General features: G+C 37.1%; 1 protein-coding gene across 1 annotated transcript; it reads right to left on the bottom strand.

Moving 5' to 3' along the window:
• Positions 1-27,330, bottom strand: LOC120540194 (zinc finger protein 518A). Its single transcript, XM_039770753.1, has 2 exons — positions 27,252-27,330; positions 1-6,362 (listed from the first exon to the last, which is right to left on the bottom strand). Exon 2 carries the CDS (start codon positions 6,353-6,355, stop codon positions 2,357-2,359), a length of 3,999 nt encoding a protein of 1,332 aa, XP_039626687.1. The 5' UTR covers positions 6,356-6,362; positions 27,252-27,330; the 3' UTR covers positions 1-2,356.

Consider the following 27,330-nt stretch of genomic DNA (forward strand, 5'->3'; position numbering starts at 1 on the left):
AAAATACAAATATAAATCTATTTACATTTATTACAATTCACAATATACAATATATAAATTCAAAGGGTCTGTCTGAAAATACAATTCCAAAGAAACCTGTAACATGACATTCTAGGCACTTTCTTGGAATGATTATAAAAATATCACTTTTTATGTACTGCAGTCAAAACTAGTGTTTTCCATTTAAAGTTTTGTTTTTTGTTTTTTTTTTTTTAATTGAAACATTTTGTAGAAAAGATTTGCACTGATGCAGTCTAGTAAAAGGTATACTGCTGTAGCTTGTAGGCTGCCTGCCTATAGAAATTCCTTGGACTTTTTCACAGTTTTGTTACACAACCGACTCCACACTCCAAGCAGACTAATACGATGATTCTGACTGAAGCTCTCCAAGAACTCCTGCTTAATGCAGTGACCAATTTAACATTCACGTCTGAACCACCCTGGGCAGCTCAAGCCTCATCCAAGGGGGTCCAAGGGTGTCTAGCATTACCCACCATCCACCTCCGCCCACTCCAGCACAGGCCATCCGCTGACTGAAACAGGCACCCCCACGGTTTACGCCATTTGCTTTTAACAACTTAGGCTGTCATAATAACAGCATGTCCATGACGACCATCTCTGCACATCAGAGTAAGGATGGTATCTGGAAGCGTAAGCTGTCTCAGATTTGGCTCTGCACGTTTTTAATGGTACCTGAGCTAGTGGAGCAGCCAAGCAGTTTGGCCCACGTCGGTCCCCAACCCCAGACGGCCTATTAGAGGATTTCGTAGGCCTTCTCTCTGCAGAGGGGGACAGCTTGGCCTAAACTGCCAGTTCTTGGTGTCCAACTCACCTACATGAAACGTGGATGTTCAAGATCTCAGCTATATTATTCTTTACAACCCCAACCCATTCCGACCCTCTGCACTCTGTTCTCCGGCCATTGCATTAAGTTACTTTTAATACACGAGTTGGCTGTTAGGCCTCAACAAGACCCACAGTTTAAGTACAATTGGGCCACTTGCTCCTACTCGGCTATCTGGGTAATGCCTGCTACTTGAGAGTACTCAGGATTATTATTTCAGTCCAAGCACTGAGTAGATTGTGTAGGTCACAGTAAAAAAAAATACTTCCACAGAAATGTACCAAAATTTCATTTTCTGTGTGGAAAAAGTCCAAGGCAGCTGGTGAAGCAAACCCAAGCTACAGCTTTTTAAGAGAACTAGCAAAAGCTGATAAACTGCAACACTAACAAAACAATAACTGACAATTTATTTTTCCTCCCTGACATTTATGAGTAAAAACATGTATGAAAAACTGTACAATATTAAACCAAACAGTGTCAAAAGTTTACAAAATAATTTCTATCTTCACACACAGGTTTAAGAGAAATCCAACTCATAATTTAACCGAAATAACCTCCAAAATACAGCATTATTTCAATTACCCGTATGACAGATTAGACACAGTTTTTACTATTTCTGAGATGTGTCCTGTAAAACTACAGCATTTAATACATGAATAATAATTTACACTTTTTTTGCAAACCTAAGGACAAACAAGTCCCTTAGTAAAGTTGTTATACCGGGCCAAGTTTTTGTAAGATGCACAACAAGGAATAACAAAAACTATCAAAATGAACTTCAAAAATGATTGACGTGAGGGAATTCTGACATAAATAAATACAAATGCACCAAAGGTCCGTTCTTACACAGAGCTGTTCGGCTACACTGGTTGTTGCTGCTGCCACCACTGACTGCTTACTGAAGGGTTGGCTAATAGCTCAGGCTAACTCGAGAATCATTCACGACTCTTGGTAAAATGGGGGGAAAAAAAACAAACCAATTAATTCAAAGCAATTTAGCACAGAAACAAATACAACTAACTTCAACAAAACAATACGATATATATTTTTTAATCAAGGACAGAAAAAAGTTACCTGAGTTACACATCTGCAGAGGGTCAATTATACAAAGTTCACACGCAACCATTACGCATCACACACGCTCATTTCCCTTCATTCTAATTTATAAATATTATGAAATACATCAGAAATCACTGGACCGTTTATGATCCAATAAGGGCCTTTTCAAATCATTTACAAATTACTAAATAATTTAAACACAAAAATCAAATACAAAAAGTGAAACACAATCTGCATAGATAACTAAACGTGTTCACTTTGTCATTCGACCTACTGAATGGAGTTAAGTGATTACAAAATCATTTGCTGCTGTTCATCGCCTGAGCTTCTCACGTTCACAAACCTCCATTTAGAATGGCTTCTGGAATGCTATAGGGACTACAGATCAGCAACAAAACTGTCGGCATCAGTTACTCTGCCACCTTGCAACGCTCCGGACGTATGCCTACACACTCAGAGTAACAGGTTCCAGTCTCTTGTTGCTTCCATGAGATGCCGCTGGCCGTGTCCTATCCACTGCTCCTGGTTGTCAAAGAGTCGACCACAAAACCAGCAGCTGAATGTAGATGTGACATTACTGACAGAGGTAGAGTTCACAACCTTGTATTTGTTCCTGCTAGTCTTCTTCAGTTTCAGTTTCAAAACAAACCTCTCTTTCACGGGGCTTATTGCCTTAATCTTGTGCCCTCGAATTGTCTGGTAATCCTGAGAAGTTAAGCTGAGGGAAAAGTTACGCTCTGCCTCAGAAAGTGCTGCTATTGTTCTTTGTGACAAAGCCACTTTTAAAACATGGCCTTTAAACTTGCTTACTGTCTTCATAACATTAACAATTTCAGGAGGATCTGCATCGGGATGATTGAGCACTACCACGGGCTGATTTCGTCGAGGGCACTTTATTACCTGTGTTCGATTAAAAGGCACAAGCCTCAGTGTCCTAACAACGTCCTTTGGTGCCAATGTTTGCCCGACTTCGTGACTAAGAACCTCATCGCTTTCATTCACATTTTTGTTTAATATTTTTTTTGCCTTTGGGTGCTCCTGAATATTCTCTGCAGTTCCAAGCTTCTTTTGCCTCTTCCTCCTGGCAGTCAATAGTGAAGCAGAATCAAGTCTTTGACTATCTGAACGTTTACTTACTGAGTTCATTATTGCAGGTATATGTTTCTCTTTGTTCTGTGCATTTGCACGTAGAGAGTATTTAAGTGGGACACCTACAGTACTCACCAAAGGCTTAGAAGCCCTGCTGTTTGGAGGGAGATGTTCAGTTGAACTTTGGTTTTGAGACATCAGCATACTAGAAGCTGCTAAAGTATCTGCTGCCATAACTACTGACCTATTTGCTTGGGTTACAGTTTGAAGAACAGCATGCGACATGTCAGCAGTCAGCACTGATGCTCCTCTCCTCAATGGTTCTCCTCTACCACAGACCGAGTTAGGTTTAGCGGTGCTTCTAACAATTTTCAACAAAACTTTCTGTGCACTGCTCCCACTTTCTTGCGTAGAGGGTTCCCGATTGATCATCAGTCCTGTAGCTTGACTGTTTTGGAGTAAATTTGATTTAATGGGAGTTAAACACTTTAACAAAAATGCTTGTTGTTTGTTGGATGAACAACCCTTCACTACTGCAGCTGTTCCTGTGGACACCTGTGGCTTCACCAGAAAACATGTTGGCACTTTTGAAGCTGTTTCAGTGCAAAGTGATGGTACCGACTTAGAAACGACAAGTGAACCTTTAAGTGGTTTACCATTCAGCAAAATGTGTCCTGTGCCAGAACTTTTTTGCAGTCTTGAAGGAAACATCCTTTTCCCAGCACCTTGCAGTGTGTTACCACTTATAGACTCAGACTTATTTTCACTTTTGACTGAAGAAAAAGCCTGTAATCTTCCATTATTGAGTGTCAACTTTAATCCAGGGGAGCTTTCAGGTTTTTCACTTTCATTTACTTGAGAACGTGAGGTCCCGCGAATTAACTTGAATCCTGAGTGGTTTCCAAACTGAAAGGGAATACTTGACCCATTTGAAGAAGGATGAAGTAAAATGTGTTTTCTTTCAGGCAAATTCAATGACTGAATCAGTTCGACAGATCCACTAGGTCTCCCGTGTTCCTTTTCCAACTGTTGATGTATTATTGCATTTGAATGCTTTCCTAAAATTTGGTCCAATGAAGCAGATGTTGCAACAGAGCCTTTCCTCGTCTCAGAATACATACAACCCTTCTTGTTAACATCAGGCATTAATGATTTCTTCCTTTCCTTTTCAATAACCCTCTCTACTATTTGGCTGACATCCAAATCTGAACCTTCCGAGTCACATTCATTTTTTAAAGAAAATACAGATGTAATTTTGGGCATTAAGGGGAAATTATCATGAGAACACATTTCATCTGAAGGTTCAACATACTGTCCCGAATTTAACTGTGATGCTACATGATTAATTTCTTCTACTTCTTCATTCTCTGACACCTCATAAGCTTCAGGATGTTTGTGGCCTGAGAAATGCTGACTATACTTTTTGACATGCAAGTCAGGGCACACAGCTGACCGTCCTGGGCTTGTACCTCCTGTATGTATGGTTTCAGATACCAGAATGCTACAAGGGTCTGTCATGCCAAACAGGGATTCTGGATGCAGTGATAGACCGCGGTTAAGTGCTGTATCCTTGGAGTAATTATGAAAGCTAAATACTTGCCTGCTTTCTGGGTTCGGTAAACATGAATCTTCATCCATGTTTTCAACAGTTATTGAAACATTTCCAGACTGCTGCCAATCAGGAAACATGTGTAAATCATTTTTTTCTTGCTTCACCATGATTTTATTAAACCGTGAAGCGCCTGACGAATGAGCGGTCATATCTGACAATTCTGTAACTGTATGGCTAAGTCTAGGAACAGACTCTGTTAATGATACTGCCGGAGTACAGGGTTCACTCTTGATTTTGTGGAACATAGTACTTGGTTCTTTTACTGTATTTAGATTCAGGTCACCACGAACTCTATGAATCTTGCCCAATGAATAGTTTCTTCCCAGCTGCTGACTGCTGTGCTCCTGTGGAACCCCTTTAGTCATAACTCCACCTGTATCCTCATGTGTTCTAGTTAGTAAATCACTTTCAGATTCACCTGAAATGGAAGACGACTGTAGTGAGGGTGTTGAATGTTCTGCCTTGGCTACTGGAACTATTTTTAGCACTAGATGTTTTTTTCCACCAACCATCTTGAATCCCATGAACTTAGTGGTACAATTAGGAGGAACTGATATTTTGTTTTTCAAATACAACACAGATGATCCATTGATGTTAGACTTTAGTAAGCCTGAATTATGATTCTGAGTGCTTTCCATTGTAATTTGAGAGAGAACACAGTCTGAAGCATTTGGTGGTTCTTTCTTTACTGTACAAGAGGATGCAGTCCTTCCTTTTTCACCATTTGCAATTCTACCCAAAAATGGAGGAGTTTCACGTGCAGAGATTTTAGGTATATTTAACCTTTCACACTCTCCAGCCACATCATTTCCAGATATATCCTGAGGATCTTTGGTCTGCCACAGCACCTCATTCAATGGTACATTTGAGCTTCTCTTCAACATATATTTCAGGCCCGCAGAGTTATTTAGTGCACATTTAGCCACATCCTCTTTTTGAAGATAATTAGGCGATTGCTCAAACTGATCACTGTGCAAAGAATATATGTGCTTTATAACATAATCTTTACGTGTTGCCCCATAATCGCAAAACTGACAATTAAATGGAAAAGATCCAGTATGAACCAGTAGGTGCTTCTGAAATTCACCTTTTGTATAGCTTACATGTTGACATTTACCACATCTATACTGGATTTCACTGTGGCGGTGTATGTGCTGTACAAATGTTCCTACATCCTTCGTAGAAAACTTGCACTTTTCACAACGGAAATGTCCATTTACACAGTGTCTCATAGTAAAATGTCTTGTTAACTGAAGAAGAGTATACTGAACATCATCTTTGCAAACATCACACTTTACTAGTGTGTTGCGGTGAATCAGCCGATGCTGTTGAAGAATCTGGAAATCATTGGCCGAGAAGCTGCACAAATTGCATGGATATATAGGCAGAAATCCATAATGGTTTGATTTATAATGCTTCATTAAGTCATTTGGACTGAACAAAGTATTCCCTTCACATTCACTACATCTGAACTGGAGTACTTTTGCAGAAAGCACTGCTTTTTCTGGGGTTCTTGGATGCACTGGTTGTATTTCACTAACATCCATGCTCTCGTTATTAAATAGGTTCTTAAATGATTTCCTTGCTGTCTGGGATACAATAGACCGCTCAGCTTGATCTGTAGCAAGTGATTGCAAAACTGGATGCATACTTAAATTCACCTCAGGCCCCTCAACATCATTTGTTCCTTGAGTCAGACAAATCAATACATGGTCTTCATCTTCTGATGTTGTTGTTCTGCTCCATTCCATAATTAACCTTGTAACGAGAAACAGTCATGTTATCCACCACTCACAAAATTGTAATAAAATGCAAAATAATTCATTAAAAATGAAATACTTAAAAGTATGTTTATACTCACAACTGCATTAACAAACTATAAGCTGTCATTGAGAAGTAACATCATATCTGTACATTTCATTATTTGGGCTGCATGTCTGATGTAAATAAAATGAGTACATGCACTGACATAATAATACACGTCAGCAAGTGTAGACAATGGAAGAAAGGTAACCAGTCACTCAGAATTAAGACTAAGCTCTCGAAATCTGAGAGAATATTTCTGCAGCAATGCTATTTATTAATGACTGAAGTAATATATATCAGTGTTACTCTTTAGATGGAAAGCATCAGCACTATGCATTAATGTTTACCTGTAGATAGACCGCAGACCATTCAGGAAAAAGTTACAAGTACAGTCTAGACATAATTTCTAGTTAATAACAAGTTGGTTACTCACAGGGTGAAAAAACCCTCATAAAAGCTCGCCTCCAAGCTGCAGTCGTTGAATAGGATCTATAAAAAGGACAATGTTGCTACACTGCAAGAAAATCAGCTTGTGTTCATAATCATTGCAGGATAAGAAATGAGCCCTGCTCCAAGAGAACAGGTAGCGATAAAAACTTAGCACTCTGAATTAATTTTAACCTAATTCAGCTTAACGTCTCCATCCACTTCTGAAAACCTAAAAAACATCTATCCTCATCATTTTCATACTGGTACAGATCTCTGTCTCTCTCATTTTCAGTTGATATCCACAATCAGACATTTACCAAATAACACTTAAAGCCAGCCTTGACTAGACACAGAGACTCCCAATTAGATTAAATCACACAAACAACTGCTTTCTAAACACCCATAAGCAAGGTGATTCACAACCATTGCTGCATTGACTGCAACACAGTATAAATATGTTAGCAATTTAAAAATCTTTAATTATCCTTCAAAAAAGAGGAAAACAATTTCAATTAGTTGTAGAGGGATTGTACAGACAGTAAAATGAAACCATTAATTTTTATCACAGAAGACCTATCAATTAGTTTTGCGGTGTTCAGCACAATGTAGGCCTTCTCAAAGCCTGTTTTTTTCCAGCAAAGAAAAATAAAGGCATTTCCTCACTGTACAGAACTCCAGAGACGTTAACTGATTTTATCCATCCATCCATTCATTATCCAACCCGCTATACCCTAACTACAGGGTCACGGGGGTCTGCTGGAGCCAATCCCAGCCAACACAGGGCACAAGGCAAGAAGCCAGCCCACCACAGGGTGTGCGCACGCACGCACGCACGCGCACACACACACACACACACACACACACACACATTAGGAACAATTCCGAATCGCCAATACACCTAACCTGCATCTTTGGACTTTTTTGTTTATTTTACACAGAAATGTGTTATTCATAGGCTTTTCAAACAGATCTACCTCCAGGCTATGAACCATGATCACATGAAGCCAGTCCTATAATGCTTGTATTGACTTCCAGCTATTATAGGCCACATTTTAAATTGTCTATCGATGTTATCACTATACAAGCCGAGCCGTGTTACTCAGCTAAGTCAATGTCGGTTGGCCTCAAGTTATAGTGCCACTACTTAATCAGGTGTATGTAACTAAGGACTTTTCTGCATATAATATTTGCATGTATTATTTTATTAACCAGTGGCTTATTATATTAGTTCACTTAAGTTGCTTACTGTGGAACATGCTACATACAAGTTCCCGTGCTGGTGTTAAGAGTTTGCACTAGAACACTGTATTAAAGCAATATTAGACACTGCTACAAAGGTAATTTAAAGTTGATTCACTTAAAGCTAAAAACTGCTAAAAAGTTTAACTCACCTTTACCATCAAAGCCTAAAATTAGTACTGCCTTAGTATATATTCAAATAACCGTCTACCCAAAAAAAATCCCCCTAAATTTACTAATTACTTTTACTCACTCAAAAGCACTGTTCTGTTTTCTTCTTAATCACATTCTGAAAAACTGCACCTCATCAGATATAGAAATAAATTGCATTTCATTCTGTTCAGTCATGGTTTGGTTCAATCGGGTAATTTGCAGTGTTTTTTCTTTTTTACTTCAAAAGGCATTAACACTGGTCATGTTGAACTAAATGACAATATACAGGTGGACAACAGTGTTGGCTGTTTCAAAAATGCAATGCACTGATTAAAATAAATATATAGTGTCTATGGCACACCCTAGGTCCGCTGAAACGAACAACCATGCTGCGCAATATTTTTCCCATTTATAACTTTTAACATTTATCAAAGGGATGGGTCATCAATGAACTTAAAAGTGGGTCCCAAGGACACAAAGGTTTAGTAACACTGCTCTAAGGTAAACGCCATAATGCACTGAGTCAATGAAATTTGTTTTTCTGAAGTGGTTGAGGGGAAAAAAAAGTTTCTGCCTTTGATGACACAGGACTTTACTCAATGCTCCTATTTAAACTTTGTGAGTACTACTGAAATATTCTGGAGCAGCACCCCTGGCTGATGGGAAACACTTTTCACTTTGATATTTGCACATGATTGCAGGTAAAATGAAGTTGTAGACGGTAGCTGTCTGATTTTATTTTTTCTACAATTTCAACAAATGTCAGTTAAATCTGTCTAGCAATTTCTGAGATTTGGGGTATTACATTTTTCTTATTTTTGTTTTACCCCTAAATATTGCTATATCAAAATGACCTTTCTTAGTGGACATCGATGTACCATTCTGTCAAATGTCAGCTTTTTAGGTAAACGGGAAATTGTGTTATTGATGACCGAGTGTGTAAGTCAGTCAGCTTTGCATTTTATATATTTATTTCAACTAACAACTACAATTTCAGGCCTTCTCAAAATTCCAGCAATGAAAAAGACTGCTTACTCCAGGAGCTTCACTTGCGAGACCTCCAAACCGTGGAATAAAATGACTGCTAGCAGAAGAGAAGTATACCAGTCTGTGTGTTTAAATTCAGGCTGCATACTAAAAATGTGAAAAATATGCTTCTTTAAATAAAATTAATGTTGACAGCTGTTACTAACCTTTTTCAATTTTCTTTTTATGAATTTGTTTTTTTGACTTGGTGCCAACTGCTGCCTTGTCCAAACTGCTACACCTTGTGGTGGAATGTGATCAACAGTAACAGACAGTCCACCAGAACTTATTATTATACTAATGTTATCAAATCCTGCATGTGCCGTACACAACTGTAGGATGATTGTGAGACAGATGGCAGTGAGACTTTGATCATCTCAAAACACCGTAAAACCTTCCAAATATTTATCGTCTACAGAGCCATTATTAACAGTTTTACCCTTTCCATTTCTCCACTAAAGACTGGTTACATCTTCGGCCAGCCTTATGTTTTACTAGCATTAATGTATTATATTGGTATCTCATCCTATTTTCTGCTCCACTCGGTTTTATAATCAGTGAATCATTTTACCTGTAACTGATATCACTGTTTAATTATCTGGTCATTTGTTTCTTCTTTTATCATGCATTTGGGGAAAAAAAAAAAAAATACAGTAATGTCAGATTAACATTTATAAGAAATGTAGACATATTATACATAAAATGCATTATTATTATGATTATTATTATATTTTTGCCATCACTTGCTAACTCTCTTTTGTTATGTTCATATTAAATAACCTTTTAGCTGTGGACTTTCCTTTAACTGTGTCCTAATATAATGACCACTAAGAAGTGGAGCAGACACTGTTGCGAACATCATATAATGCTAAAAGGTTACAGGTACTTTACTGTCAGAGCCACTAGTAAATATCATCTTATATAGCTAGGACACTTGGAAATCCTTTAAATCAGACGGATAAAAAACCCAATGAAATGATCCCAATGGAAAATGTATAAATGCTTGCTAAATACCAATTAAAATTTAGCAAAATAAACTTTGTAAATTTTAGAAACTAAAATGCAAGAATTAGGAAGTAGTGTGTTAAAGAAGTTATGAAAAAGAAAAGGAAACATATTAAAAATAACATAACACGATTGTCAATGTAATTGTTTTGTGACTGTTAGGAGTGTTGCTGTCATCAAGGATTTGATTATCATTTTTTCTTTCAATCACGTTCATATTTGGAGGACGTGTTGTGTTCAACTTACATTCCGTGTTTGTCAACCGTTGTAAAGATAACAGGTTTCATTCATCAAAGTGTTCACCACCCAAATCGGTACTCGTGAATCTAAGATGTTTAACAGGCATTCCCGGTATTAAGTTGTGGATTTGCCTGCGAATATTTAGCGATAGCATCAATAAACAACTCGTCTTCCTCTTTATCTGAGACATAACACACTCCATGATTGGGTTTACCCTTCCCAGTTCTGCAAACTTTAGCAAAGTGGTTCAATTTACCACATTTTTTACACTGTCTTCTTTTAGCTGGACATTGACTTTTTCCACCGTGTGCTTTGTTTCCGCAGTAACTGCACTTAATATGCTTGTATGCGTCACTCACTTCATATTCTTTTGCTGCCTTCTCAATTGTGTAATGTGTTTTTTGTTCAGCGCTCTTTGGAGCTCTTGCTTGTTGTCTGCATACTGCGTTCACAGTCAGTTCACGTGAGCCGCCCGGAGTACATGTACCGAAGGTTCTCAGCTGTGCTTTTGCTATCTCGTGCGATCTTGCAATGTCCACGCCTTTATTTAATGTTAGCTCAGACCCGGCACTTAAAAGTTTCTCTCACACTTTCGCGGAGTTTGTGCCAAACATTATTCTATCCCTGACCATCTCATCTTTGTTTGCATAAGCACAGTCCTTCACCAGCAATTTTAACTCCATTACAAAGTGATCAAAACTCTCGTTTATACCCTGCATCTTCTCATTAAACTTGTATCTCGCGAATATCGTATTCGTCTTAGGCATGACAAATGCCTGAAAAAACAGTCATAATAAGTTTTCAGAAACTTAGCTTCCTCCTGGGTGAGAGTCCATGTGTTAAAAATGTCTCTTCCTATTTCCCCAATCCACAGGAGCAGGTACCTGCATTTCTCACTCTCGTCTTTCCCTTATAGCGGGCCAGAAAACATCAGCTCCACGTGCTGTTAGAACTTTTTCCATTCTCCCAGCAGGTTAAGAGAATCCCAGTCAATTCGTGGCGAGGGAACTCCAACAAAATCCATGACTGTCCTCTATTCTGACACCATGTCTTGTTTTCACAAATTGTGAAAAATTAAATGTGGCGAGACTTTCTTTTAAAGTATGCAGGGGAACTTTATTTATTACAGCTCTTACATTCACGGCATCCGTGCTCTAAATTAACTTCCATAATAGTAACCTTGAGGTCCCTTTTTCTGGTGCCTTCCTGATGACATCGGTGCCTAAACCATGCCTAATAATAATACATTTCAATGACATATAAATATTACAGTGATCACCTCGATAGACATCTCACCACCCAAATTGCTACTCGTGAATCTAAGATGTTTAACAGGCATTCCCGGCATTAAGTTTTTGATTTGCCTGCGAATAATTAGCGGCAGTGTCTCTATGAACTTGTGGATTAGCCCGCGAGTATTTAGCAGCAGCGTCTCTATGAACTTGTGGATTAGCCCGCGAGTATTTAGTGGCAGCGTGTCTATTAACTTGTGGATTTTTCTGCAAGTATTTGGCGGCAGCAGCACAAAGTTGTTTTCGTCTAGCTGCATCAGAAAATGTAGCACGACGTCTGGCACGCCTCCTTTTTACTGTTTTCTCACAGCTTGGATTGCTGCTGATGGACGGCCTTATATGGGAAGGCACTCAATTACATAAAAGGCATGGGTATGGGGGACGCAATATAGGTAGGCAGCCAACTACGTGGGAAGCATGGTGATGGGGTATGCAACTCCGCCTCACATGGCAACCGAGCTGCAGGCTATGGCCGCATATATTTACGCAAGTAGGATTCAGTTATGACCGTTACACATAGAATTTCGAAATGAAACCTGCCTAACTTTTGTAAGTAAGCTGTAAGGAATGAGCCTGCCAAATTTCAGCCTTCTACCTACACGGGAAGTTGGAGAATTAGTGATGAGTGAGTGAGTGAGTGAGTGAGGGCTTTGCCTTTTATTAGTATAGATCAAAAACTAAAATCTCTCATTCATATAAGTATTCACACCTTTTATTGTGGCACTCCAAATTGTGGTAGGGTGCATCCTATTTGCTTCAATTATCCTTGAGATGTGTTTAGAACAGGACTAGAGTCCACCTACACCAAACTGAATTAATCGGATATAGATTATAAAGGCACACGTCTGTGTGTAAAAGGTCCCAAAATTCACACTGACATAAGGGCGAAATCCATGAAACCCAACAGACTCTCTGTAGACCTTTGCTATCAAATTATGGTGAACAAAGATTAAGGCGGGGGTATAAAACCATTTCTAAAATCTGAGCATTCCCAGAAACAGAGTGACCTTAACAAGTGAAATGAAAGATGTTTGGAACCACCAGGACTCTCCCAAGAGTTGGCCACCTAACCAAACCAGGCAAGATGTGCCTTGGTCAGGAAGAAGACAAAGAACGTAACAGTCGCTTTAATAGAGCTTCAGAAGTCTTCTGCTGAAATGTGATAACCTGTTGGAAAGACAACCATCTCAACCGCTCTACATCAATCAGAGTGGCAAATGTCTGTTTGGAGTTTGTCAAACAGCATTTAAAGGACTTAGAGAGCAAGAGAAAAAAGGTTACTTAGTCTGATATAAAAATTGATCTCTATGGGAAGAATAGTGGTGGTAGCATCATGCTACAGTATATGGAGGCTACTAAGCACCAGTGACTTAAACTCAACAAATCAGTGCAACTGATCTTGAGAGGATCTGTCAGGAATATTGATATAGCCTACTCCAATTCACATGTGCAAAGCTTGTAGAGACAACCCCCAAGAAGTCTCAAAGCTGTAACTGATGCCAAAGGGGCTGCTACAAAGTACTAAAATAAAGGTTTAAACACTTGTACATATGAGACATTTCAGTTATTCATTTTTTTAATAAATTTTCAAACCTTTCTGAAAACATTTTTTAACTTTGTCATTATGGGCTACTAAGTGTGGATTGATGGGTAAAAATGGCAAATTTATCAAACACAATAAAGTGTTCAGAAAGTGAATGGGTCTAAATATTTTCTGAATCCACTGTACTCTTATACAAATGAATTAAGGACTCTTGGAAAACTGAACTGTTTATAAATGTTTCCTGGGACACTCATCAAAATTTCCTACTCATCATTAATCTCCTAGAAGTACATCTGCAGTGACTCCATTAACTGCCGAACTGCTATAGTTTATTTAGATGTCTGGATATTATCTCGAATTCGAACTGACTAATTACAAAGTGCTTGAATCCTTTTTTTCAAAATTTTGTTCTCCTTAGTGTGTTAACTTTGACTTTATTTCAATGCAGTTTTACTAGTGATACCCACTAACAATGTTGATAAATAACATGCTGGTTATTACCATAAAATGTAATAGTTTAATCTGTGAAAAATGTACATTTTTGCTGTGTTCCACTTAAAACAAACCTTGCTGTGGGCAGCATTACATGACCAAGCCTCTTACAGCACAAAGAAGTGTAATCCCATAAAGCAAAAATACACTGCTCAAAAAATTAAAGGCACACTTTTTAATCAGAGTATCGCGCATCAAGTCAATGAAACTTCTGGTATATTGATCTGGTCAGTTAAGTAACAGAGGGGATTGATAATCAGTTTCAGCTGCTTTGGTGTAAATGAAATTAACAACAGGTACACTAGAGGGGCAACAATGAGACAATCCCCAAAACAAGAATAGTTTAACAGGTGGAGGCCACTGACATTTTCCCTCCTCATTTTTTCATTAGTTTTGCATCTGGCTACGGTCAGACTTCATGAGGGTGACCTGAGGGCCTGAAGTCCTCTATTACACCCTGTGCTCACTGCCCGGCACCGTGGAGCTCGATTGGCATTTGACATAGAATACCAGAATTGGCAGGTCCACCACTGGTGCCCTGTGCTTTTCACAGATGAGAGCAGGTTCACCTTGAGCACATGTGACAGACGTGAAAGGGTCTGGAGAAGCCGTGGAGAACATTATGCTGTCTGTAACATCGTTCAGCATGACTGGTTTGGTGGTGGGTCAGTGATGGTCTGGGGTGGCATATGCATGGAGGGACACATACATCTACAGGCTACACAACGGCACCTTGATTGCCATTAGGTATCTGGATGAAATCCTTGGACCCACTGTCAGACACTATGCTGGTGCAGTGGGTCCTGGGTTCTGCCTGGTACAAAACAATGCCGGCCTTATGTGGCAAGAGTATGCAGGCAGTTCCTGCAGGATGAAGGAATTGATATCACTGACTGGCCCCCATGCTCGCCTGACCTAAATCCAATAGAACACCTCTGGAACATTATGTTTCAGCCCATCCGAACCCCGCCAGGTTGCACCTCAGACTGTCCAGGAGCTCAGTGAAGCCCTGGTCCAGATCTGGGAGGAGATCCATCAGGACACCATCTGTCGTCTCACTTGGTGCAAGCCCAGAGGTTATCGGGCATGCATAAAAGCGTGGGGGTCGTACAAACTACTGAGTATGATTTCGAACTGCTTCAATGAAATTTCTGCAAAATGGACCAGTCTGCCGCATCATTTTTTCACTTTGATGTTCGGGGTGTCTTTGAATTCAGCCCTCTGTAGGTTGATAATTTTCATTTCCATTTCCTTTCGTTCCCAACACATTACCAGTCCATATCAGTATAGATATCCAGCATGACTTTTTTCACATTGAGATCTGATGTGTTTTCAAAGTGTTTCTTTAATTGTTTTGAGCAGTTTAGATTAGCAAAGGTGTGTAATGCGTATTGCATATGAAATTGATTATGACAAAAAGAATATAGTGTAAAGTGTGCTTCCTCGCTTTTCCTTTAATTATTTTCCCTAGTGCCTGTAAAGAGCTCTAAAATTTAAGATAAATCTGGCTTTGAGAGCTTTTGCCAACTTGAAGGTGGGGAGAGCCAGGCCAGTTATCTTATCCAGATGAAAGAGTGGGTGCAGTAAAATTGCAATAGTGATTTTGCACATATTTGAAAAGGATGCTTCATTATTACATAGTTGGCTGTCCATTTAACTGCTAACAGCAAAAGTCAAGGTCTCCTTACACAACCAAAAATGTAAATAAGCTGTTCCTTAAAGTGATGTACTAGAAAATAAGATGATCTAAAAAAATCTTGCAATGTGTCTTAATGGTGTCTGAAGTAACATGATGCTGCCTTTAACCTTTAAGAATTTTATTCAATTTTAAAAAGTGGTATTTTAACATTAATGAAAAGATATTCAAAATATGTATGTAAAAGTGAAAGCACTAAAATAAGACAATAAATAAAACATTAAAATAAGATACTCATAGATTACATTTTTGTCAGACCCATATAGTCATGGCATCTTTAATGAGAAAACTGGAGCCTACTTTATGGGCATGAATTTTCTCAAATCATGAAGAAAAGCTTTTATACAATATATGTCTTCATTAATTGTTTGAACACAATACTAAACAAAACCAAGAAGACAGAAATGCTAAATTAACTGTATCTCACAGCTCCATCAGACTGCATTCAAATAACAATCTCTGCATGAACTTTACATATGAAATACACCCCCATCCCATACACATGCAAATTCATTTGATTGACAGCTTTCAAAAGAGCCTGGGCAAGTCCTACGTGTGTGTGTGCACCATTAAACTGACAGGACATTTAAGTAGTTAAAAAATAAGGTTTTATACACTTCATTAGATACATCTGTCCATCAGTGCAAATAGCCTGCTACTCCACACAGCAAATTGTGAGGCTGTAATGAGATATACATGGCATGCATTCATGGTCAACCAAACATTAAAATGAGCAAGATGTATAAGCTAAACTCCTTTGAATGTATAATGACTGTTAGTTTTGAGGCTGCATCTCAGAAACAGTTGCCCTCTTGGGATATTCCTGTACTTCATTCTATTAAAGTTTACACAAAACTGGATGATAAATGCAATCCAATCAGTGCATAGAAACACCTTGCTAAGAAAAAGGTCAGAGAAGAATAGCCAGGCTTATTCAAACTAACCACTGAAAGGCAACCAATACTCAAGTAACAGCTCTTAAAAACCTTGGTGTATTTGCACTGGAACAATAGCAGAAGACCACTTTCATTTAGTTACGAATAATAGACATTGTTATTCCCATTAATGAAACCTAAGCAAAACATTATTCCAATAACTATTCCAAAAAATTAGCAAAAAAATAAGCAAAAATAATCCAAAAATAAGTGAGAACTCCTTGAAAAAATACACTTTCAAAGTTTTGAAATAGGTGGATGACATACAGTCAGCATCAGAAGATATCACAAATAAATATAAAACAAGACTATATGTGTGGGGTGATCACACTGCTCGCAAATGGAATCTCAAAAATAAAAAATGTTTTTTAAAAGCATTTTCCTAAAGGTGTTGTAGGTTAAAGTTACAAACTACGACGGAGGACACTTCTTATTTGATTCTTGCATTCTTTTTAAAAATATACTGTTAAATTATCACATGAAAATTGAGTTCTTTCACAGACAGTAAAACTGTATGTATTAAATTGACTGGTGCAACATAAATGACAAATTATTTGACAACTACAAGAAAAAAATGCATTTTTATACTTGCAAATCTGTATCCATGTGGTCATTTTTGGTGAGTAACACAAAACTAATAAAATGTGACAAAGACTAAAAGTTAATTGCTGAAAATTTGAAACTAAACAAAAAATAAAAATGAGCAAAAACATAAATAAAAAGAAAAATTATACAATTAAAAACTAAACAAAAAGAAAATTAAATAACAAACTAAATAAGGACTAAAACTAAAAAAATATAAACTAGAAAAACACTAACAGTAGACAAAGGATTGACAAATCTTCAAATCTCGATTTTGCTGCAGCATGCAGATGGTATAAACAGCAAGAATCCATTGATCCATCCTAACTTGTGCCAAGAACATAGAAATGCTGGCTGTACTATAACCCAGTAGGGAATGTTTTCTTATCCTCTTAATAGCAACCAAGAGTTACTCGAGTATTAAGCATTGTTACTGACCATATATATATCCCTTTATGGTACTCTTTTTCAAATGGATACACCCACCAATCTAATGCACCAAGTCACAAAGCATGCTTCATCTCAAAACAATGTAAACATCAATTTACTCCAAAGACCTGCACTGTTCCTTCGATCACAATGTAAAAGACCACCTTTGGAATGTGTTGGATTGAAAGATTTGCAGCATGAACATGTAGCCCAGAAATGTGCATTAACAACACAATGCTACTGAATTAGCATGCACGCCATTATCTGTGAATTGAATCTAAAGGTAGAGGGGCGATTACAGGTACTACATAGGTCTATTTAATAAAGTGGGCACTAATTATACAGAGGACTTAAAGCAACGCTGCAAGGTCACGTCCTAATTTGATACTCCAAGAAAATGTAGTCTCTTTGTTCAGGAGCGTAAGTCATATGAAAACACAAGTTTCACTATTCAGAAGAGCATTCATTAAGTCATATAGATGAAATTAAGACTATGACAGCATTTCAAAAATATGCTGTCATGGCCGAAATTATCAGCACCCCTGGCATTTTCCCAGAATTTGCACCATTTCTCCCAGAAAATTGTTGCGATTACAAATGTTTTGGTATACACGTGTTAATTTCCTTTATGTGCATTGGAACAACACAGAAAAAAAGTCAAATCTCATATCATTTCACACAGAACTCCAAAAATGGGCCAGACAAAATTATTGGCACCTTTTCAAAATTGTGGGTAAATCATTTTATTTCAAGCATATGATGCTCGTTTGAACTCACCTGTGGCAAGAAACAGGTGCTGGGAATATAGCAATCACACCTGAAGCCAGTTAAAATGGAGAAAATTTGACTCAGCCTTTCTGTTGTGTGTCTGTGTGTGCCACACTAAGCATGGAGAACAGAAAGAAGAGCAGAGAATTGTCTGAGGACTTGGGAACAAAAATTGTGGAAAAATATCAACAATCTCAGGGCTACAAGTCCATCTCCAGAGATCTTCATGTTCCTTTGTCCACTGTGCACAACATAATCAAGATGTTCACAACGCATGGCACTGTAGCTAACCTCCCTGGATGTGGATGGAAGAGAAATATTGATAAAAGACTGCAACGAAGGATAGTCCAAATGGTGGATAAACAGCCTCAATCAACATCAAAACATATTTAAGCTGTTCTGCAGACTCAGGGTGCAACTGTGTCAGCTTGAACTATCTGTAGACATCTGAACAAAATGAATTGCTATGACAGGAGAGCCAGGAGGACCCCACTGCTGACACAGAAACATAAAAAAGCCAGGCTGGAGTTTGCCAAAATGTACTTGAGGAAGCCAAAATCCTTCCGGGCTTGTGGACAGATGAGACCAAGGTAGAGTTTTTTGGTAAAGCTCATCATTCTACTGTTTACAGAAAACTGAATGAGGCCTATGAAGAAAAGAACACAGTACCTACAGTCAAACATGGTGGAGGTTCTAAGATGTTTTGGGGATGTTTTGCTGCCTCTGGCACTGGATACCTTGACTGTGTGCAAGGCATCATGAAATCTAAAGACTACCAAAAGATATTGGGGCACAATGTAGGGCCCAGTGTCAGAAAGCTGGGTCTGTGTCAGAGGTCATGGGGTTCCAGCAGGTCAATGACCCCAAACATACCTCTAAAAGCACCCAGAAATGGTTGAAGACAAAGCGCTGGAGAGTTCTGAAGTGGCCAACAATGAGTCGGATCTAAATGCGATTGAACACTTATGGAGAGATCTCAAAATTGCTGTTGGGATAACCCGCACTTCAAATCTGAGAGACCTTGAGCAGTTTGCAAAAGAAGAATGGTCGGAAATTCCAGTTGAGAGGTGTAACAAGCTTGTTGACAGTTATAGAAAGCGCTCGATTTCAGTTATTTTTTCCAAAGGGCGTGCAACCAAATATTAAGTTGAGGGTGCCAATAATTTTGTCCAGCCTGGCTTTTGAGTTCTGTGTGACATGATGTCAGATTTGGCTTTTTTTCTCTGTTTTTTTGTGTCGTTCCAATGCACATAAAGGAAATAAACGTGTATACCAAAACATTTGTAACTGCAACAATTTTCTGGGAGAAATGGTGCATTTTATGGGAAAATTCCAGGGGTGCCGATAATTTCAGCCATGACTGTATGAGATATCTGGTCAACTTGAATATTAGCTAACCAAGCAAGTTTGATGGCCTGGTCTCATGTTTGTACATAATTTTAGGATCCTCTGCTCTTATGTTAAAAAAAATATACAAACAGTAAACAGTAACAACATAGAACATCAGCTGTATTTTACCAAAAAGAGTATGCCAGACGATAGTCATTTATGTTTGTGCACTTCACTTCAAACAGTTCCATGCAGCAATTTGGACACCCCAGCCAAATTACCTATTGCATTGACATTCTAAGTAAAAAAAATAGTAAATACAATTTTAGCAGAAAACAAACTAAAACATTGGCATTTCTATAAAAATGTTAATGTACATTTACAATTTATTTGAACAAAAAAATTAATAAATAAAGAGTAAATATGGTATTTACAAAAGTTTAGTCACCCTACTAAATTATGTAGTATTAACGTTTTTCACAAATATAACAGGGGGAAAACATTTTATATTGCCAGCTATGAGTCTAAAACTTCTTATGCAGAGCAAGTTAAAGATCTACCCACAGATTTTCAATAATGTTAAGTCTGAGGACTGAGAGGGCCATTCCAAAACCTTCAACTAGCGTTTCTTGAAGTCCTTCCTAGTACATTTCAAAGTGTGTTTTGGATCGCTCTCTTGTTGAAGAAGCCATCCCTTTTTTGAATTCTGTTTCCTGGCTGACTTCTGACATTCTCCTTGAGAATTTGTTGATATTCATTGGAACCACTTCTTCACTCTGCTTACACAGTGTTTAATTTTCAGACCCTCACTCAGTAGCTTAGAAAAGCCCATGTTTGTTGAGTGTTGTTCAATGTTTAAATGGTCAAGAAATGTACTAGTCTCCAGAATTGTTTTAAGCCGACAATTCCTAATGAACATTCTTCACAAGACTATCAATCTAACAAATTCTAAAATCTTTACAATTAAAACTTTATGTTTTATATATTTTTTTGCATTTTTTCAGTTTATGAAATAAATGAAAACTGCAAATTAACATTTTTTTATAAAAATGCTACTGGTTTTTGTATGCTGTCAAAGTTGTATTTACTATTTTTCACTTCAAATGTCAACCAAATATGTAATTTGGCCAGGGAGTCCAAATGTCTGCATGAAACTGTAACTTGTATTAAGTGCTGAACCAGCAAGAACTTTTTTCAATATTCCCCTTTATCTTATTGCAGTAAAATTTCACTTTATTAACGACACTTATTACATACAGTCTGCTTAGAATTGACACACTAAAGTTGTACAAATTTCAGATTTCTTTTACTGAAAAGGAATTAAAATAGAGGTGTTAATGTGTTACACAAAATGAATATTAGAACATAAGCCACAAAATACTAAGTAATACCTAAAGAGGTAGACATTCCTTGTTTAATTCTAAATCAAGTGGTAGTCTGCTCCTCTTTAGTAGGCCTATGCTGCCAACATCAACATAAAAAATAAATTCCAATGTTGAAAACAGTAAAAACACAGAACACAGACTGAAGCAGAATAACTGATTCTCCCGACTCTCTAAAGAGATCAGAACAACTTAGTTTTCATTATTAGGGCACAAGTGCTTATGCCATAGAAATTGAAGATGCCTTTTTTTGTATAGGGTTGCATTTGAGGTAATCAGAACAAATTATCGATCAGTTTAGAAAAAAGGCAACAACTAATATGGTGACATTGCTTGCCCCATGACTATTATGCAAGTTATTTTTCTCATGGTTTTTAAATTTGTGAACATCACTTTAATTGTGTTTTTGATTTATTATTATCAGTACTTGTCAACTAATCATTTTATCTTATGTAACAAATCCAACTGAGGCCAGTGTAATAGTGTAAAGGATATTAGAGATTAAACTAAGTTAAACTGAAGACATGGAGAACAGATGGCTTGTTTTGTTGCCATAACTGTAATCTCTGCCATTTAGGTTTCAATATACTGTTAGTAATTACATACATTATTCTAACATGGTTAATGTTGTTCTGTAATATTACTATGGACATATTGGAAATGAAAAACCTCTCATCAGTAAAAAAAGTAATAAAATCCACAGAAATACTGCAAAGTTTTAATCATAGTGTATTTAGATTCTTGCATTTTGTCATTTTCAAACTGTATTACTGACTTCAATTTGAAAATCAACAGAAACAAAAATGAAACACTCAAAGGAAGTTGACAGAAGTCAACTGTTACTTTATGAATCATTAAGACTGAATGTTTGAGTAACAAAAATAAATAAGAAATAATTTACATTTTAAAGACTTAACACAGAATACTGTACTCATCAAATTATATTTTAGCCAAGCGAGACTAATTCTGTTTAAGTATGTTCACACCCTGTGTGTCATTCTTTACAAGGCAGAATAGTATTCAAACTACTTTTGTATTATACATTTGAAGCATGCTTTTATCAGTGTCACCAACAATTAAAATGTCTTCATAATTATTACAGAACGCTTGTCAGAAGTACAGCTCTCTTACAGATCCAGCATACTTTGTTTAAATCCCACATCTAGTCATCATCTATGTAATGCAAGTATTTGCTGCCTTTGTGGGTTTCTAATCATGTCCCCGAAGATATGCTTTTTAGGTGGCTTGGCAATTACAACTGACCCTGTTTAAGTGCATCTTCTGATAAATTGGTATCCTGCCCTTGACTGTTACCAGCCAGCCTTCTGCCCAGCACTACTAGGACATAGCCCAGCCTGCCAAACTACACCCACCGAAAACCTTTTAAGCAAGTTACATAATGTGTTGTCTAATACTGGGGTGTGAGACTTCATTCAAAACTGTGGCCCAGAAATTGTTTTTATTCTTTTGGTATCTATAATATCTTCTGTATCCTCTGTCCTGAAATGGCACTAGTGCCATTTTACTGATATTTTTGAGCAGCAAACATTTTTTTCAGCAATTACTGCATTTTCCCATTGATTTTGCTCAAATTTGTTATTCATAGTTAGAATGTTATGTTAAAAAAATTCACAATCTAATAATAATAAAAAAAATCTAATAATGACAACCACATATATACAGATCTACAGTATATCATGAATAATAAAATTTAAATTACCTTTCGTATTCAATAAATAATACGTCATAAGTTCAACTAATAATTTTGGCCACAATTGCTGCACAGCAATAATTTCATATATAATCAGACATTCAGGTTAATTTATGGTTTAAGACAACTGTTCATTTAGTCTGAAAAGGTGTTTTTTAATATGACAAAAATCCAATTTTGTAATAAAAACTGTAATGGTGCTGTTGTTCTATTTCCTCTCTGAAAACAGCTGCAGAAAAACTCACTCAATGCATCTAATTAACATAATGGTAAAAAAAAACAACAAAACAACTATTGTATCTTCTTAACTGTCTCACCATCCAGGCAGTATTTTAAAATCAAACACTAACAAATATGTAACAGGAAACCTCTAAATTAGTAAGATAATGAAGTTAAACAGCAAAATAACAGCCCTTTCCTCAGGACCCACATGACAATTTGCTTTCAGCAATGAAGTTGGCTGTTCTTAGGGTACTACCAAGTGTGCGTCTCTGAGCCGGAGCTACTTACTTCTAACATATTAGCCAATATTTACAAGCTGACTGATTCTTCATATCATCACGTTAACAAAGCATGAATGCAGGACATGCTTTAAAACTCACACTATTACTGCATAAAATTATCACTAATGGTAGCCTATTATATTTTTTGTATTGAACAAAGCAGTGGCATTCCCCCACTTTAATTGGAATTTTTAACAAAATGATAAGATTCGGGCAATCTACATTAAAATCCATAATCTGCCACTACTAGGGTTGTCGAAAGTATGTTAATATTGCTAAGCATACATTTTAACATTTAAAAATGACTTTAATAATCATTTTTCATGGTATTGACTCTACAGCCTATATATGCATGCACTTCCAGTTCACCATGGCTGGTTCTATCCACTCACAAGTGTTAATAAGAGGGCAATTTCAGCAGAGCTGGAGCCTTCACCAGGACGCTTAACTGACAAAGAGGGCAGCCATAGTGGGGTCTAGAAATACTTCCGTTTTGTGCCCAATGGGGATGGACAAACCACAAGATACATGCAAGCCTGTAGGCAAGAACTGCAAGCAAATCAATACAAAAAAATGGAGAGGTATCTTAGTTCTTTATTAAGGAAACATTTTTAATTATAAGCCTGTAAACAGTTGTATTTGAGATTAGGGATGTGATGGTTATTTTTTTTCTACAGGTTAAAACCTTTTTGTAGCCAGTTAAATGTTTAATGTGTCAAGACGGAGGTCTTCAATTATACTTACCTACAGGTCACTTTTATTCTGTGCTCTTCAATCAGAGGCAACACTCTATCTTGGCACCATAGGACTCCATCACTTTCTTGATTTTTAAACCCTCACAGCAAAATCTGCCGCCATTGTGTTTTACCTTCTTTTACTTTATTATGTGCGATTTAAAAAATATGTTTCATGACATTCATCATATGATGTAAGGCACTATAATTTTTCAGTGCTCAACTGCATAAAAAGTGGCGCTGCTACTCCTCTGTGTGCTCATATACTTTCAGCGCTTGTATTTAGTAAGTCAGGACTCATTGGCAACCCAAAAAAAGCATGCTTCACACAAGAGCATATTGACATGCTAGCCCTTATACAGCAAATTTGGAAGTTACAAATACAGTAGTTGTGTAGTTTATCTGCACAAAATGCAATGTGCACTGTTTGCATTTTTGCCAAGCCTTAAAGTGTGTTAGTAGTCTGTTAGCATGTTGCTTTTCAGAACAACTGTTTACAAGAAGATGACATTAATGTTCTTTTTAATAGGATGTTTACTTAATGCTTGTTTTAATATTTTTATGTATACAGTTTACAAAAGATTGCAATACTTGTTCAATTGACATTTAATGAAATTTGTAACAATTCACTGTACTACTTCAGTAACAGTATTTGTTTTCATCAATGTAAACCTTTTACTAAAAGTATTTGCATTTAATGCCAATTTATATTACTTGTTTTCAGCAATTTTAAGTTTTTAATGCATGGAGAATTGCAATTTATTCATATATATTTTATTGAGTTATATTATGTACTATATTGGATATCGAATTTCAATCATTTTCTTTGTATCACATTGAAGCTTGAAATTTTAGTATTGTGACACCCCTTCCCAATACCAATACCCCATGCACTTCTTTATTTAATGAATGAAGTTCAAGCTATAATAAATACTTTATTTCTTCTTCTCTTTGTCAAGTGGGAATAACTACACTAAAAACATGAGAGTCATGTAATGCACAGACTTAATAATAATAATAATAATAATAATAATAATAATAATAATAATAAAGAAGAAGCCAATACTTTACTGAAAAAACAGGAGCACATTACACTTATTTAATCTTGGTTTCTCTGTTGCCAACTTAAAAGTCAGAAAAATGTGTAATTAGTAACAAATTCCAAGATTGAATTGAACAGGAATGAAAGAATATTACATATGCATGCGATTTCTGGACAACCATTTCTTGCTTGGGATCCTTTTTGCATTACATAAGCCTACCCCAGTTGTGCAAGCTTCCACGCAGCAACCAGCTCTACATAGTCTACTAGTTCCTCATATAAGCACCAAAATAACGTAACATACATGCCTTTGCATGTGGAATGAAACCAGTCTGGAAATGGCCACATGAAAATAGACAGAATGTGCAAAATTCATAAAATGACTGTGGCCAGAACTGATCCCCGATCACTGGAGGTATAAAGCAGCGATGCAAAAATCTACAGCACCATGCTAAGCCAACTGGGCTGTATTTGAGAGAACCTTTTATTGTGGGCACTGTCACTTTACAAATAATTATCAATATAAAAAAAATGAATAATGAATGTAGTTTTTAAATACATATTTACAACCTTTTGCATGCTGGACATATACTATTTAATTAGTTATAAACTGATCATACATTGGTCCTATCATACTTCCTGTTAACATTCAAATTGTTCCAATCTGCTAATGTTAAGGCATCTCATAAAACACCCTTTCAACCATTTAGTCTCTTCCTGGGTATCTGCAGCCAGGTTTACTCACTTAAACAAAAGTCAAGCAAGTTTAGGTTTGTTTCAGCCCATCTTTCATCCATCCTTGGGAAAAAATGTAGTACTACACTTCTTGAACTACTCGTTAAAATTTCTGTTGCCTACGGCTTAATATCTTTACACAATCTAACCATTCAAATGTATTTATGTATAAAAAGAATTTTGTGAATCACCTTAAACCAAGGTGGGGTTTAAAAACTTAAATTCTAAAAGTTTTCACATTTGTCTAAACTAACAAAAAATTTTTGGAATGGATTAAAGCGTTTATTGACTTTTTTGTGGCTAGTGCGACTACAGTCAGTGTGTTATTAACTTTAAAGCTAAAGGCAGAAAAAAAACTGAATATTTAAAATATGTATCAAATCCTGAAAGTTTAAACGCAAACATCCTAAAACTGAGAGCACCAGTTAGTCTAATTCTTTACCGAGGTTGTATTTAGAAGCAAAAAGATATTTTGTGGTTCTATTGTACTTTTACTAGTTGTCTTCTTCTTTAAAAAGTAGAAGTCCCAAAGTCAGCAATTACTTCCCTTCTTGATACCTTTTCTTCTGTTGATCCTTGATTTAACAGGTAATTATAAATAACAGAAAACTTGTATTGTAACTTCTGTTGAGCAAGTAAATAGTCATGTAAAAGTGTAACAAACTTCTGACATCTGCAGAAAGACATCCGTTTATGTCAAAAGGCAGCAACTGTTTTATTAGGACTTTTGTTAAAAGTGTAAACTTTTCCAATGGTATAAAGTCACTAATGCTTTGGCAAGCTGGGAGCTGTAGATTATTACCACCAAGCCTGGCAAGTACATTTTGGACAGAAGTACATCAAGTCTATGTTTTGTTGGGTTCGTTTTAAAATAAAAGAGCACAATGTAGTTCTCATCAAAGATCGCCAGGTATGCCCACCTACTGACAGAGGGGCTTCACACACGGAGCACAAAATGAATGCAGTGAACACTATGCCTGCCTGCGTCTCCGAAGTGCCTTCAACGTTTCAAACAAGACGTCAGCCTAAAGAATGACGTTTCTTCGCTTTAATTTTTCAGGCACTAGACTGGCCTTGGAAAGTTGAGTGCTACCGTTGGGCGCTAACAGTCTGGATGCTTTGCAGCTAACACGCTCCCACTTTACTACTTCTTGCCCTCAATAGAAATCTACTCTATTTTTCAACTAGTAAGCCGGCGGACGAATACAGTGCCTTCTACTTACTAACTGCCCGGACAAGTTCGACTTTCAGTATACTTGAAAAAAGTGAGGAAAACGAAATGAACCCGACAGCTTGGCACTTATTTTCATCCCTTCCGCGTTTCTATTTTATCTACTAACACCACCAAGTTTTGAGACTTTGATGCGTCTTCGTGCTGAACTCTTGGGTCTAGTTGACTGCATCTATTCCTACCGACGCCCCCACCCTCCGTGAAAATAAGTACTTAATATCGTATTCAAAGCCAAGGCTGTCTCGACATTGGCAAGCAAATCCCGAAAAGCTACAGCACGAGTTTTGACCGTAAAACTGCCTCGTTATATAAAAGGCGAAAAGCACAGAGTTTACTTGAAATTACCTTCCTTTTCTTTTTCGCTTTGCAGGTCACTAACAGCCGCCATGACAGTTCCATCCGGGAATCCAGAGCGACAGCGGAC

This window comes from Polypterus senegalus, chromosome 1, assembly GCF_016835505.1.
Source record: "Polypterus senegalus isolate Bchr_013 chromosome 1, ASM1683550v1, whole genome shotgun sequence".
Classification (NCBI taxonomy): domain Eukaryota; kingdom Metazoa; phylum Chordata; class Cladistia; order Polypteriformes; family Polypteridae; genus Polypterus; species Polypterus senegalus.

Coding starts and splice junctions, on each gene's coding strand:
- LOC120540194 (XM_039770753.1), bottom strand. CDS start 6,355: ATGGAATGGAGCAGAACAACAACATCAGAAGATGAAGACCATGTATTG.